This window comes from Neopelma chrysocephalum, unplaced genomic scaffold, assembly GCF_003984885.1.
Source record: "Neopelma chrysocephalum unplaced genomic scaffold, ASM398488v2 Primary Assembly neopelma1_299, whole genome shotgun sequence".
Taxonomy (NCBI): domain Eukaryota; kingdom Metazoa; phylum Chordata; class Aves; order Passeriformes; family Pipridae; genus Neopelma; species Neopelma chrysocephalum.
The window spans coordinates 1,837,314-1,851,684 of NW_020897961.1; the positions used below are offsets into that span (position 1 = coordinate 1,837,314).

Sequence of the window (14,371 nt, forward strand, 5' to 3'; positions counted from 1 at the left end):
GAAAGCCTTTGAAGTAGAGACTGAGCTCTAAAAGATTCCCAACCTTGTCTTCCTTGTCCACCAGCCTGTTGTTCTTACACACCTCGACCACATTCAGGGCCTTTTGTGCTGTTCTGTGACCAAAGGGAATGTGTACCCTGATCCATCTCGGAATCCCACATGGATGGTCCCATCTCCTCCGTGCTCTGAGGAACCTGGAAACACCTCAGAGCAGGTTTTCAGTCTGGTCCCTGTGGACCCCAGCTGTCCAGGAATAATTTCACAGTGTCTGTGAAGAGGGAAAGAATAAAGAGTTCTTGGAGGATGAGTAGAATTGGAGAATTTCTGAAGGGATCTTCTCCTCAACTGGAAAAACTCACAGGGCTCAAAGATTACAAATATATGAAAGACACTCTAGTAGGCATTTAAATTTAAAATATTTCTAAAGGCCTTGCAGTAAGAAAAAATTCCTTCTATTCCAGGATCTTGGAAGGGCCTCGGGCATTGCAGTAGGAACCATCCAGGTGCTGTGACAGCCTCTCTCCTCATGTGGTGGTATCTCAGTTGGACTCCAGGGGTTGTACAAGGAGAGGACAAAAGCAGATAGCACAGAAATTACCTGTCAAGATGCTCAGTGGAAGAACCAGGACAGGATTTCACACCTCCTCTACCTCAGCCCAGTGGTTTCCTCCCAGTGACCTCCACACATCTGCCTGGAATTGTAGGGTAATTCAGGCTGGAAGGGACTTTTGGAGGGTTGTAGTTCACTTCCAGCTCCAAGCTGGAATCAGCTCAGCCAACACTTCCCTCCCACAGTGGTGGGACACAGGAGCAGGACCGGGCCTGGTTGGTGGCAGGCAGAGGGGGCAGAGGTGGCTGTGGCTCTGCTGGGGAAGGGTTGCTGCTGCTCTGAAGTTACCTCAGATCTCCTGAAGGAGCTGTGACCAGAGGTGCTCTTGTTCCAGTGGGTTGGGTCACCCTACACAGTGCAATCCTAAATGTGTTCTGCCCTTAGTGGGTTTGGTTGAGTTACATTTATGGAGGGCTCATGAAGCTGCTCTGCCAGCAGACCTGGAGCATTTTCTTCAGGGCCCCTGTGATGCTTTAATTACGATGAATAATCCAATAATAATCATAAATAAAAAATATAATTATAAATAATAAATATAATTATAAATAACAAATGCAATTATGAATAATTATAAATAGACATTTAATTATGAGAAATAATATTATAATATTATAAATGCTCCATGAGAGCATGAATTGACCAAGATACATTTGCATGTATCTTGTTTTTGTACCGTGGAGGACACAACACCCGGGTGTGCAGGAATATCCACCCCATCCCTCGTCAAATCCATGGAATCCTTCCTGTGTTCAGCAGTTGCTGCTGCTTGGAGAGGGATCTGAAACCCTGGCTCTGGGAAAGACAGTGGGAATTGTGCTGCTGGGCTCAGGGAGGGCAGGAATTAACATCCAAACAGGGCTTTGCTCAAGATTAGGTTGTGTTAATACTGTTGTTAATGAAAAGAGGACTCAGCTCTGGTTTTAATCAGTTCTGTGCATAACAGGAGGGAAAAATCATTTTGCATCAGACACATTTTTGCTTCCATCCCCTTCCAAATCTGTCCCCAGTCATTGCACAGCCTTGGTCCTCCTGGCTGTTGTTTTTGTGTGCTGTTGGAAAGGTTGAATTTCTGGCTGCTGGGAGCAAGGTCAAGGGCTCTGAAGGCAGTGGCCATTCACCCAGAGTGTGTCTGCATCAAAAAAAGAGTCCCCAAAGTGTGTCTACATCAAGAAAAGAGCCCCCAAAGCATTATCTCCATAAAGGAAATGCTGTGGTCTTCATTAAACCAACATCTAATGCTGAGTACAAGCTCTGGCCACTTGCTCTGGAAACATCTGGAGATGAAAGAGAGAGTCCAGCTGGAAGGGCCACCGAGGCAATGGGATGGTCTTGGAGTGTCTGAGGGACAGATGAAGCAGCTGCAGCACAGTTATCACCCTAAATGCTGCCCCCAGACACAGGACTTCCAAATTTAAAATCAGAAGTGGATCTCAGAGGCTGTTCTGCCCTGATGGGAAATGTTTCTGGAGTTGGCCTGGCTTGAAGGAGTGAGATGTTCAAGAGCTGACGGTGCCTGCCAGGAGTTGAGCAGCAGTTATTCATCCCAGAGAGCCTTTGCACAACCCTTTACCTGCACAGGCACTGCAATTTTAACATCATTCAGTGGAGCTCTGTGCCAGCCCATCATCTGTGGGGTTTGGGAGAATGGTTCAGGCTTTCAGCTTCCATCCTTGCTTTGAGTTGCAAAGTATTCATTATTTCAGACCACGAAAGAGGGGATTTTAACAGTGCCAGAGAAAATAAGCAGATGGTGGAGGGAATGGCAGAAACATGACAGGGCTGCCCTGCTCTCCAACCATCTGGTTTGGACCTTAGTGGGTGTTTGGACCTCGGGTGGATGTTTGGAGCTCGCCCACACTCAGTGCATGGGCAGCAGACATGGGGCTGGGAAGGGACGGGGCATGAACAGCCCACAGACAAGGATCTGACCTCAGGGAAACAGGCAGATCCTTGTTCCCCTCTGTAACAAGGGGTTCTGAATTCCACCCACCCCAGCTGAGCTGCCTGTGGTCCCCCTGCAGTGACAGTGGGTGAGGGCTCAGTGTCACTCCGGGGTTTGGCAGGGCCCCTCTGGCTCCCTCTGACCCTTCTGCACATCAGGGCTGAGCATTTCCTGCTGCCTGACCCAACTAAAATGCAGCAATAAAATTCAGGATAGAGCTGGGTCTTGCTCTGGGGTCCCCAGAACAGAAAGGACATGGAGCTGCTGGAGAGAGTCCAGAGGAGACATCAGAGGGATGGAGCAGCTCCGCTGGGAGGAAAGGCTGGGAGAGTTGGGATTGTTCAGCCTGGAGACAAAAAGGCTTTGGGGTGACCTAATTGTGGCCTGTCACTACCTGAACAGACTCCAAAAGAACTGGAGAGGGACTTTGGACAAGGGTCTGGAGTGACAGGACAATGGGGAATGGCTTCCCACTGGCAGAGGGCAGGGATAGATGGGATATTGGGAAGGAATTCTTGGCTGTGAGGGTGGGGAGGCCCTGGCACAGGTTGCCCAGAGAAGCTGTGGCTGCCCCATCCCTGGGAGTGTCCAAGGCCAGGTTGGAGGAACCTGGGCTAGTGGAAGGTGTCCCTGCCCGTGGAACTGGATAAGCTTTGAGGTCCCTTCCAACCCAAACCGTTCCATAATTCTGGGATGATTTTTCAAAAGAACATTTGTTCCACTGGGTCAGACACATTCAGTTCCCTCAGTGGCAGCAGGCCCAGGGCACACTGTACACCAGCCATGGGCTCTGAACCCCTCTGAAGAGGAACAGGATCTAAAACTAAGGTAGAGAGCCTTAGATAAACTGCCAGCTCATTTCAACACTGTGCCACAGCCTTTCCAAGCATAAAGAATGAGGAAGGCTGGGGCCAAAACATTGGAGAGCTTAGGAAACATTGTCAGCCTGGCTTTGAGCATTGAGAAGGTGCAAAGTACCTCCTGTGTGTGTGTGTGTTCATGTGTGTGTGGACTCACAGACCCCACCCCAAATCATGTTCCCTCTGGCTTTGCCTCCTCTTGTTCCAAGCTCATGAGCTGCTCTTTTGAGGAGTTGTTTGAGCAGGTTCTGCAGAGAGATTGGGCCAAGTCACAGCCACTCACATCCCTGCAGGAACATCCCTGGAGGAGCTTGGCTCCCTTCCAGCCCCTTCCCCATCAGGCTCTGCTGGGAGGAGATCTGTAATTCCAGATCCCAAATGCTGCAGTTGGGATGTGCTGGAGTTGGCAGGCCTGGAAGGAGCTTGGTGGAGCTGGGTCCTGTCAGCTCAGGAGCTGCTCCATCACACCCCAAGCTGTCTCTGCATCAATAATTCTGCTTCAGAGCTGCCTCTGATGGTTCAAATGATCCATGGCATTGTTCCCCCCTCCTCCTGCCACTCCCTACATGGAACAGTGTTAGTCCAAAGAACCGTCTACAGATAATTCTCTCTGAAGGGTTTATGGGCATGAAAAATAGATCAAAATTCTGTTGAGCTATTTATGCTGCTTTATTTTTACAGCTTTGACAGAAATGGGAATAGGAAAATGAGATCAAGATGCTTTTGGTACGTTACTGGAAACAGAATAATAAAGAAAAGAGCAACCTCCAAACAGTACAGGGTCAGATCCTGCAGGTAATTTCTGTACCAGGAGTGTCTAAAGCCCAGCAGGTTCTGCTCCTTCTGAGGGCTTACAGGGATTGTTGATGCTGTTTGGAAGGCACTTGTCTTTTAGGAGTCTGTAATAATCTTTGCATTATACTGTTACAACATAATCAGGTCCTTGTCATGCTGCCAAGCCTGATAACATCAGAGCACTGAGGAATTGCAGCTCTAAACTTATTAGGAAGACCCAGATCCATCCCAAGGTATTTCCAAAGCACTGGAGCTCTGTGCTCTGCAGGGATGTGTTCTCAGCCAGGTGGCAGCTGGGGAGGGACAGATTTTTGGCTCCAGCTCCAGCAAAGACTGGGAGTCCAGGTGTGAGAGCATCTCTCAAGATGAGATTTAAAAATACTGTGTTCCTCTTTTCAAAAAAAAAAAATTGGGAGCACTAAACCTGCAGAGCTACAGTGGCTCTGCTACAGTTTAATTTTGCAGCAATTAAAGCATCAATCCTGATGCACTGGGAAGCAAAAAGCTGCTTTTCAGCTGTTCTTCCAAGCCAGGAGGATGCGGGCACTTGTCATTCCAAGGAATCCTCCCCACGCTGAGCTTTGTGATCAGAGTCTTTTAATTCCAGCTTCCCACCAAGGCCATTCCCACAGATCTTATCTGGTGATAAAGTCAAATCCATACCTATTGCATGTCTTGTGTTGTAGGTGATGCACTATTTAGGAGGGGTTGTGTTGCATTTGTTGGGGAAGCACAGCATAAAATTTTCCTTGGAAAAGCCTCCAGCTGGAGCAAACTCCCCTGTGGGGAGGTGTCACCCCCTGCTCTGCACTGGGGGCAATCTTGCTTTATTCTGACCTCTGCAAAACCTCAAATGTTAAACTATTTATGTTCCCTGCTGAGTTAAGAGGGTGAAAAGTGTATTTATTCCCCGGTGTTGCTGCAGGTTGGGGTTTGTGGAGTGGATTGTGCACCTGCTTTGGCATTTTAAAGTAGTCATTCTGTAAGGAATTAATTCAGTCCTCTCAGCAGGAAAGGGAAGACATTTGGACACTGGACAATTTGGGCATTTCTCTTATTGCTCTGGCACAAGACAGACAGGAGCCTGTCCAAAGTATCATCTGTAAGGATAAAAAGTGAGAAAAGGAATGCCAAAAAGGAGAAAGAGAATGAATTTTTTAATATCTGTTATAACCCTCTCCTCCCACTTCCGTTCTCTGCTGGAGTGGGGGTGGGCTGAGATGGTCAGGTTTGGATATGGTCCATTCAAAATTCCTATTTTAAGGAGATGGCACATGATTACCCTGCCTGATCTTGTTGGAAACGATAGAACCTTTTAAATAACTTTACTTAATGGTTTTAATCAACTTTTAAGTAATTGTTTTAATTAATCATAACCAATATCTATTAATTATAAATAGTGTGTTATTCTTAAATTACTTACTTTTAATTACTCTTATCCAGAGTTTAGCAAAGTTGTCATAAGGTCCTTTTGTGGGAAAATAGCTTGGGAAAAGTAATGAAACTTTAAGTTTTGATATACTAACTCTGATCTCCTTCAATGAACAAAGCCTGGGAGGGAAGGATGGACTGTTGGACATCTGGAATGCAGAACTTATGGACCACAAGGACATTTTGCAGAAACAAAAAGATAAAGAAGAGATTCAGTATTCGTGTTGGAAACTCCCTAACAGAGGAAAAAGACCCTAAAAAGACTAAAAATATGAACTAATTAACATGAACAGTGAGGAATTAATAACCAATAGTGGATAGAATACTGATTAATGAAAGAGAATTATGTTGCTCAGAACCAATGAACATTCATTACTTTGTTTGCTAAAATGCATAAAGAGGTGAAAAGGTTTTGCATCAGGGTCTGTGTGGAGGCCAAGATTTTGCTGGTCACACACAAACCTCCTGGCCAAGAATAAAGTAATTTATGCTCACTAACACTAAAAAGAGTTTTATTATCCTGATAATTTTGGAAGGATTTAGTGACAATTTGGCTGCTTGGCCCTGATCCTTTGGGAAAGGTTTTCCAGGGGCTCATGACAGAAGAAAGAAACCCACAGGTACAGCAAGGAAAGTCCTTTTCCTGTTTCAGCAGGATGTGGAGTCTCCTTTGCTTTTTCCTAGAGGTTTCCAAGGGAATTCATTAGTTCAGGATGAAGCTGGGTTGGGATTTCCAGCAGGATCCCAGAATGTGCTGAGTGGGTGGTTCCTTAACTCACCTTCATGTAATTCAGCTCCCCACTCTGATGGTTCCAGGAGAGAGTGGCATTTACAGGAGACTGGAGGAGCATTTCAGTGATGATATAGGACACAACATCTATCTCTCTATAAATATACACATAAAAATATGAAATATCAGCCAGCCTGCTGGGTGTGAGGGTTCTGCAACGTGACTGTCACCCATAAACAGCCCCCAGCCAACGATGTGGAGGTGTTTATTTACCAGAATTGGGATTTAACAGGCTGGCTGGGGGATGTGTGTGTCACCACAAGCCTTGTGACAGGGAAACAAAAGTCCTCCTGCTGAGTGGGCACAAGGGTTTTGGGGTATTGCTGAGCACAGAGCTTTGGGGGAGCGACCCCTTCATCCCATTCCTGACCCCTTTGCTGCTCTGGCACCTTGAGGAGCAGCACAGCCTGGGCCCTGGGGACACCCTCCTGTGGGGACATGGGATGGGAGACAGCAAAGTGGGAGCAGAAAGGATGGAAAGGCTGGGAATGTATCTGTGCATGTTGTTTGTTCTGACAAAAGGAATAATTTGGAGAGATACCGTCTCCCAGAACTGCACAAAGGAGCACGTGGAGAAATGATTATTTCTCTGCCTTTTTTTTTGCTGTTTCTCAATTTTCTTATTTAGCTCTTTGTTCTGATACATTCTGTATTATTTTAGCTTTCCTGAGTAATTGTGTTTTTCCCTTAACTTTGGAAGTTACGTGGGAAAGAAGGGAGGGGGTTGAAGATAAGGCAACGCTGTTAAATGGGAAATCTATGGCTAATTAAGGCCTGGCTTTGCTAATCACCTTAGAAATGAAGTTATCAGCTGAAAAAGCCTGGAGTTGGTGCAATGAAAGTTTGGAATGGGCCTTTCCCCCCCTCTTTCCTTCTGTCACAATGCATTCAGAGATTAAAAGTTTACCTTGCAGACAGATCTTGACACCACGAGACATGTTGTCTCTTCGCATTATCTGCAGGAGGCTGGAGCTGCTCTGGGATGGATTTCAGTTGGAATAGTTAAAATTTGGCAAAGATATAAACAAATAAAGTCAGGATCCTTTAATGGGAGCTGTCAGTGTTTATCACAGATGTCACAGCACACTCCAGCTGGAGCTCCATGGCCAGGACAAGAGAGAGTCACTGTCCCTTCTCCTCCTTCTCCTCCTTTTCCTCCTTCTCCTCCTTCTCCTCCTCCTCCTCCTTCTCCTCCTCCTCCTTCTCCTTCTCCTTCTCCTTCTCCTTCTCCTTCTCCTTCTCCTTCTCCTTCTCCTTCTCCTTCTCCTTCTCCTTCTTTCTTCTGGTTCTTCTGCTTCCTCTTCCTGTTCGTCTTCTTCTGTTTCTTCTCCTCTTCTTCTTCTTCCAATAATAATAACAACAATAACTATAATATTATAATTGTTGTTATAATTACTGTTCTGCAGAGTCCAGGTGCCCACACTGTGGTTTCCCCCTGGAGGTGCTGGGACAGGACCCCACCCTGGCACTGCTCTGGCTGGAGGAGGAGGAGGCACCAGCCCCAGTTTCCCCTCTGCTCTTGCAGAATTCCTTTTCCCCACCGTCATCTTTCCTTGTGCAAAATCCAGCTGTGAGCCCGAGTTCCCTTGCAGGGCTTGCAGTGAGGAGAAGGGGGATGTTTGAGTTCTGCTGACAGAACAGGGGAAGCAGCTCCTGCCTCAGTGTTTGCTGATGAAAACACTCTCCTGCAGTTAATAATTGTGTCTTCCCCTTCCCTGGCAGTGGCACCACAGCACTGCTCCACTGCCTGCAGGAGGCTGGGGAGGGGACCAAGTTTTCTTAATATTTATGCATTAAACCTCTATTTTCTAGGTTTTTCCCTGCTCTTTTGTTAGAGTTGTGGCTGTACCTTCCCCTGTGGGTGTCCTGTGCTGCTCAGTGGTGCTGGCTGGGCTCCAGTGCTGCTCCCCTGCACCCAGGGGAGCCCCAGGGATGGGCAGAGAGGACAGCACAGGGTGGAGGAAGCAGCTCTGACCTGTTGGAAGGATTGAGGTGGGGGCCAAGGCAGCAGCCCCTCGTGCTCAGCAGCATCTGAGCATCCAAACCCATCTCCTGGAATCATGGAATCATAGTCATAAAACCATTAGGGTTGGGAAAGCCCTCCCAGCCCATGGAGTCCACCCTGTTCCCGATGCCCACCCTGTCCCCCAGCCCAGAGCACTGAGTGCCACCTCCAGTCCTTCCTTGGACACCTCCAGGGGTGGGGACTCCCTGGGCAGCCCCTTCCAGTGCCTGACCACCCTCTCCAGGAAGAAATTCCTCCTGATGTCCAACCTGACCCTCCCCTGGCACAGCTTGAGGCCATTCCCTCTCCTCCTGTCCCTTTTCCCTGGGAGCAGAGCCCGAGACCCACCTGTCTCAAAACTCCTTCCAGGGAGTTGCAGAGAGCAAAAACATCCCCCCAAGGCTCCTTTTCACATCTGCAGAAGCTTCTAGAAAGTGAATTGTCAGTGCAGTGTCAGCTGTACTCCGACATTTCACTGCTTGAGACAAATGGTTCCTTTTTCCACGTTGAACTCTTAGCACATTTTGCTTGGAAAATAATTGCAAGTGTCTCACCCAGCAGCTTTCTGCAAAACGCATCAAAGATCTCTGGGTGATGGATTTGTTTCCTGTTTGTTTCCCTGGGATTTCTTCACTAGTATTCAGTGTTAACTGGTTATTTATAAATGCCAGCCTCTTTCCATGGGTTTTGATCCCTCCTGTGTGTGGAGTGATGGAGACATTATTGAGTCACCCTCATTCACTGGAGGGGAATGATTCTATTTTTAATTCTGCATCACTTTCTGGGTGAATGAATGGCAAGTTAATGGTCATGTGGGAATCTGAATGTCAGAAAACAAGGGGGAAACTTGAGACTTGCTCATCATATTTAACCTGCTGAGTTACATCATCTCCCTTGAGCCTTAAATGTGCCTTTAGGGGCCAGCCATGGAGAGGGACCTGGGACAAGGACATGGAGTGACAGGACAAGGGGGAATGGCTTCATACTGAAAGAGAGCAGGGTTAGATGGGATATTAGGAAGGAATTGTTGGCTGTGAGGGTGGGGAGGCCCTGGCACAGGTTGCCCAGAGAAGCTGTGGCTGCCCCTGGATCCCTGGAAGTGTCCAAGGCCAGCTTGGAGCAACCTGGGCTAGTGGAAGGTGTCCCTGCCCATGGTAGGGGGTGGGAATGAGATGATCCTTAAGGTCCCTTCCAACCCAAACCATCCTATGATTCTATGATTTCATCCTTTGTAGGATGCAATATAAAGACTCTGCCTTGTTAAATAGGCTAAACATGAATTAATTTGACAACACCTATTTCTTTTATTAGTTTTGATGTGCTGGTTCTTGATTACCTAATTTCTTGATTACCCTTCCATTAGGAGATAATTCTTCAAGAGGTTAGAAAAACTCCAGGCTGATTGTCCTGTTAATGCTGTTCTTTGCAGCAAATGAATGGACTGTGGGTTTATTTGCCATGAACATGAAAAATCCAATAGGGTTCCTTAATAGGAAGATAGTCTCTGTGTTGAAGGTCTTTTGTGGGACAAATGGGGACATAAATGAGGATTCCCAAAGAACCTTCTGCCCTCAGGGTCTGAGAGCTACAGGTTGGGACATCAGGGCAGGTGAGGATGGAGATCCACTGAGTCCTTCTGGTTGTCTCATGTTGGCACCGAGAGAACAAATTCTGGGGCCTTTCTCTGGGGTTCAGTCATGGTTAGTGCAGGGATAAAACAGCAGAACTCTTCAGAAATGCCTCATAAACCCAGATTTCTTAAAATTTATGCTGACAGGTCAGGCTTTGTTTAGCAGATGGAAGTCTGGTCTTTCCTTGTGTAATTTTTGGATTTAATTTGTATTGATCTCTCTGGAACTGACTCATGGATGTGTACACAGGCACTCAGGTTACTCCAATAGATGAATTTCCAGGTAGTTTGTACAAATATTCCAGAAATTTAAGAAAGTTGACATGGATTACTTAACTAAAGCACAGAAGGACAACAGTGGGACTGTGTGACTGGAGGCAGGCTGCTGGAAAATGACATTTTAATTAATTTTACAGTTTTAAAATAATTCTTCTGACCTCAAATCAGGATAAAACCAAACAAATCCCCAAACCTACAGAAACAGGTGGTGCTGGGGTCACCCAGGACTGGCAGGTTTATTCAGTGTTGTGGTTGAACCCAGCACCTCTGGGAGCACCCAAGGGCAGAACTCAATGTTCTGATTTCACCAAGAGGTTGAGAAACTAAAGAACTGAGCAGGTAAGAAACACAGGCAGTTCCTGTCTATTGCCTTGGGAATAAAACTTTATAAATATATATATTTTTTTCCTTTAGAACTGCTTTGTTCTGTTCTGGTTTGCTCCGTTGCAAATCTTGGAGCAGACCTGGAGGGCTTGGCTGGGCAGAGGTGGGGTGTGGGAGGATGGGAGGGATGATGACCCTCTCAGAGCTCAGCTCTGAATTCACTCTGCAGGCAGGAAATTGTATTTAAAAGTCTTCTGAGAGGTCAAACAGCAGAGCAGGAGCAGGATGGGGTTTTTCTGCTTCACGTTCATGCACAAACCAATAAAATGGAGCTCATTTTTGGTGTGGGCTCCTCCTGCAGCAGGAGAGAGAACAGCAAGAGGAGCACCGAGGAAGGTGTCCTTGTTTGGGTCACCTGGGCTTGGGACATGCACGTGCCCCGCACTGGGGGGGCTAAAACTCCCCCTCAGAGGTGCCCTGGGGCAGCTGATCCAGGCAGGAGGCTCCTGGTGCTGCTGGAAGAGCCAACGGAGCAGGGTCGGTAAAAATCCGGGACCACAGATGGGAGGAAAGGTGGTGAGCCTGGAAGAGATCCCAGAAACACTGGGTGTTATAATAACTGTGCAAATTGCTAATGCAGAGCAGGCTGCAGAATAGGGAACAGTGGCATTATTAGGCCTGCTTGGCATATGTGTTTGGAATGGTTTGCTGGTGTCCTGCAGACCTGGCTTTGAGGTAAATAACTTCTCAGTGGTGACAAACAGGGAGGGAAAAGAACCCAGGTGTGGCAAGTCTTCCTGCAAATTCCCTTCTCTGTGAGATAAGAAGAAGATCTTAAAAGATTTGATAACTTGCAAAGTGTGATTTAAGGGAATTTTAAAGAGCACGTGAAAGAACAATAATGAACAAATGTTTTCAAGTGGGAGAAATCTGTCCCTGCCATATGTTCCACTGACTCATCCCTTCTGCAGGAGGAGATCTTGCAATTGTTTGAACTGTTCCAGTTGCTTAATCCTTTTTATTTGGGAGCAGCATCACTGTAAACTCAGCTCTGGATCCTACACGGTGTGACAGCACCCAGGGAATGGCTGGAGCTGTGTCAGGGCAGGCTCAGGTGGGATCTCAGCCAAAGGTTCTTCCCCCAGAGGCTGTTTGGGCACTGCCCAGGCTCCCCAGGGCAGTGGGCACAGCCCCAAGGCTGCCAGAGCTCAGGGAGGGTTTGGCTGATCCTCTGGGGCACAGGGGGTGACTCTTGGGGCTGGGCCTGTGCAGGGCTGAGGGTTGGACTCCGTGATCCTTGGGGGTCCCTTCCAACTCAAAACATTCTGTGATCCTGCTGGAAATCCCAACACAGCTTCATCCTGAACTAATGAATTCTCTTGGAAACCTCTAGGAAAAAGCAAAGGAGACTCCACATCCTGCTGAAACAGGAAAAGGACTTTTGTTGCTGTACCTGTAGATTTCTTTCCTCTGTCATGAGCCCCTGGAAAACCTTTCCCAGAGGATCACGGCCAAGCAGCCACATCAGGCTATTCATGATATACCAGATCTTGGTATTAATGTGCCATCTCCTTAAAATATGATTTTTGAATGGACCTGACCATCTCAGCCCACCTCCATGCCAGCAGGGAATGGAAGTGGGAGGAGAGGGTTATAACACACTATAAAAAATGAATTCTCTCTTTTTCTTCTAGCATTCCCTTTCTCACTTTTCATCCTCGATGATCCTCGGGGGTCCCTTCCAGCCTATTCCATGATCCTGTAAATTATAGAGTGGTTTGGGTTGGAAGGGACCTTAAAGCTCATCTAGTTCCAACCCCCGTGCCATGGAGGGGGGACAGATTCCCCCTGGTGAGCAAAGGCCAAACGTGGCCATGGGTTTCCCCTTCCCAGCTCTGCTCATCCCCCACCACTTCTGCCCCTTTCCCCTGCCCAGAGCGTGGTGCTGACGGTTCTGTGGGTTGTGTTGCAGGTGTGGCTGTGTGGGGGCAGCATGGAGGTCCTGCCCTGCTCCAGGGTGGCCCACATCGAGCGCAAGAAGAAGCCCTACAACAACAACATCGGGTTCTACACCAAGCGCAACGCGCTGCGCGTGGCCGAGGTGTGGATGGACGACTACAAGTGGCACGTCTACATCGCCTGGAACCTGCCCCTGGAGGTACTGAGGCCTTCAAATCTATAGGAAATAAGTTTTAGGATAGCTTGCTAGCACCTTCAGCTTGCCAGTGTTCCCAAAATTCCTAAAAATGCTGTTTAACATCCTTTGTTAAGGATCTCGACAGACAAGGGGGTTTAATGAGGTGTCTGTAAATATGTACTGAGAATGAGACACAACATTTGGTATAAGTAGTCAAAGCTGCTCAGGAGCCTTGAAACCCTCCCAGAAGGGTCAGAGGAGATGAGGAGGAAGATGAAGAAGATGAAGATAAGGAGTTTTTGGGACCTCTGACTCACATTCAGGAGGCGTGGTGAGGGTTGTACAAAGGGAGGGACAGTTTTGGAAGTGGGTGTAACAGTATTAGGTAGTGCTTTGAATTTTTAATTAGGTAATGCTTTAAGTTGGTAATTAGGTAACTAATAAAAACAAGAGGCTTTGGTAGCTCTGGAGTCAGGCTTTGGAAGAAATTAAGATTCTCGTGCATCTGACGTCGTAATAATAATAAAAGGAATAATAGTAAAACTCACAAATTGAGTCTTAGGGGTTTTCTTTTAAGTGCTGATTTTAGGCATCAGCCCAGCCAAGGCACCCTGTCCTGAGTTTTCACTTCACTTCTTAAAAACTTGAATTATAGAGCATTTAGTGCCCCTGGTGCAGGAGAGCCTGAACCACCCTGGGTTGGTGGCTCACAGGAGATCCCCTCCCAGCAGCACCACGGGCAAGTGCCCCAAAACACTCTCTTGAAACAGCTTTGGTGGTTCAAATATTTCTGCACAGAAATGCTCAGGTTTTCTTAGGTCTGATAATGTTATTTTTGAAGTAAAACCCTGATGGGTTTTTTCCGTGATGGAAAACCACGGGATCCCACCAGCAGGTCAAGATGACCATGCCTGGAGGCACATCCTGCACGGGGACTGCTCAAGGTGGTGCCTGGCACTGCTGGGGAAAGCTCTGTAGGCTCCAGGAGGGCTTTGTGGAGATCCAAAGCTGCTGCTTGGGCTCAGCTCTCCGGGCAGGTTGTGTCTGATCTCGGAAGCCGAGGGCATCTCCTGCTGTCTGGATCCCCCTGGGAGCAGCCCTGGCAGGGCCAGGCCACATCTCCTGCTGCTGGTCCTGCCAGAGGAGGACAGAGGGGTGCTGGGGGTGGGGAGACAGGGATGCTCTCCAGGTTTTGGGTGGGATGAGGGTTCTGGGTGACCCCCCATGTGCAGTGGGTGACTGAGAGCTGGGCTGCTCTCCTCAAGTGTGAGGTGAAACCATTGCCAGGAGTGTCCAGAGCCCGTGTGAGCAGTTATTTCCAGCCACCCTCTCGGTGCTAAAAATAACCCCCAAAATATTCCTACTTGGCAGATCTCAGCAAAGAGCTGCTGGGATCCTGATCCTGATCCTGATCCTGATTCTGCTGTGCTGCAGCAGCATCCTCAGCTGGCAGCATCTGCTCCAGGGCCTCTGGAAAAACAGTACAACCTAAAAAATCTGAGCTGCTGCTGCTTCCTGAGGAAAGGTTACACCTGCAGAGAGTTCCTGGCATTTGGAGCCACAGTAGT

General features: G+C 47.8%; 1 protein-coding gene and 1 long non-coding RNA gene across 2 annotated transcripts in view; both read left to right on the plus strand.

Moving 5' to 3' along the window:
• The window catches only part of GALNT17 (polypeptide N-acetylgalactosaminyltransferase 17), a 216,473-nt gene that overhangs the window by 186,507 nt on the left and 15,595 nt on the right, over window positions 1-14,371 (plus strand). Inside the window, exon 7 of the mRNA XM_027704952.1 lies at window positions 12,639-12,824. Coding sequence (XP_027560753.1) covers window positions 12,639-12,824 — 186 coding nt within the window. The remainder of the gene's footprint in view (window positions 1-12,638; window positions 12,825-14,371) is intronic.
• LOC113978204 lies at window positions 3,430-7,963 on the plus strand. The gene is made up of 3 exons (XR_003537510.1): window positions 3,430-3,555; window positions 4,094-4,207; window positions 7,835-7,963. It is a non-coding gene; the product is annotated as an uncharacterized LOC113978204 (long non-coding RNA).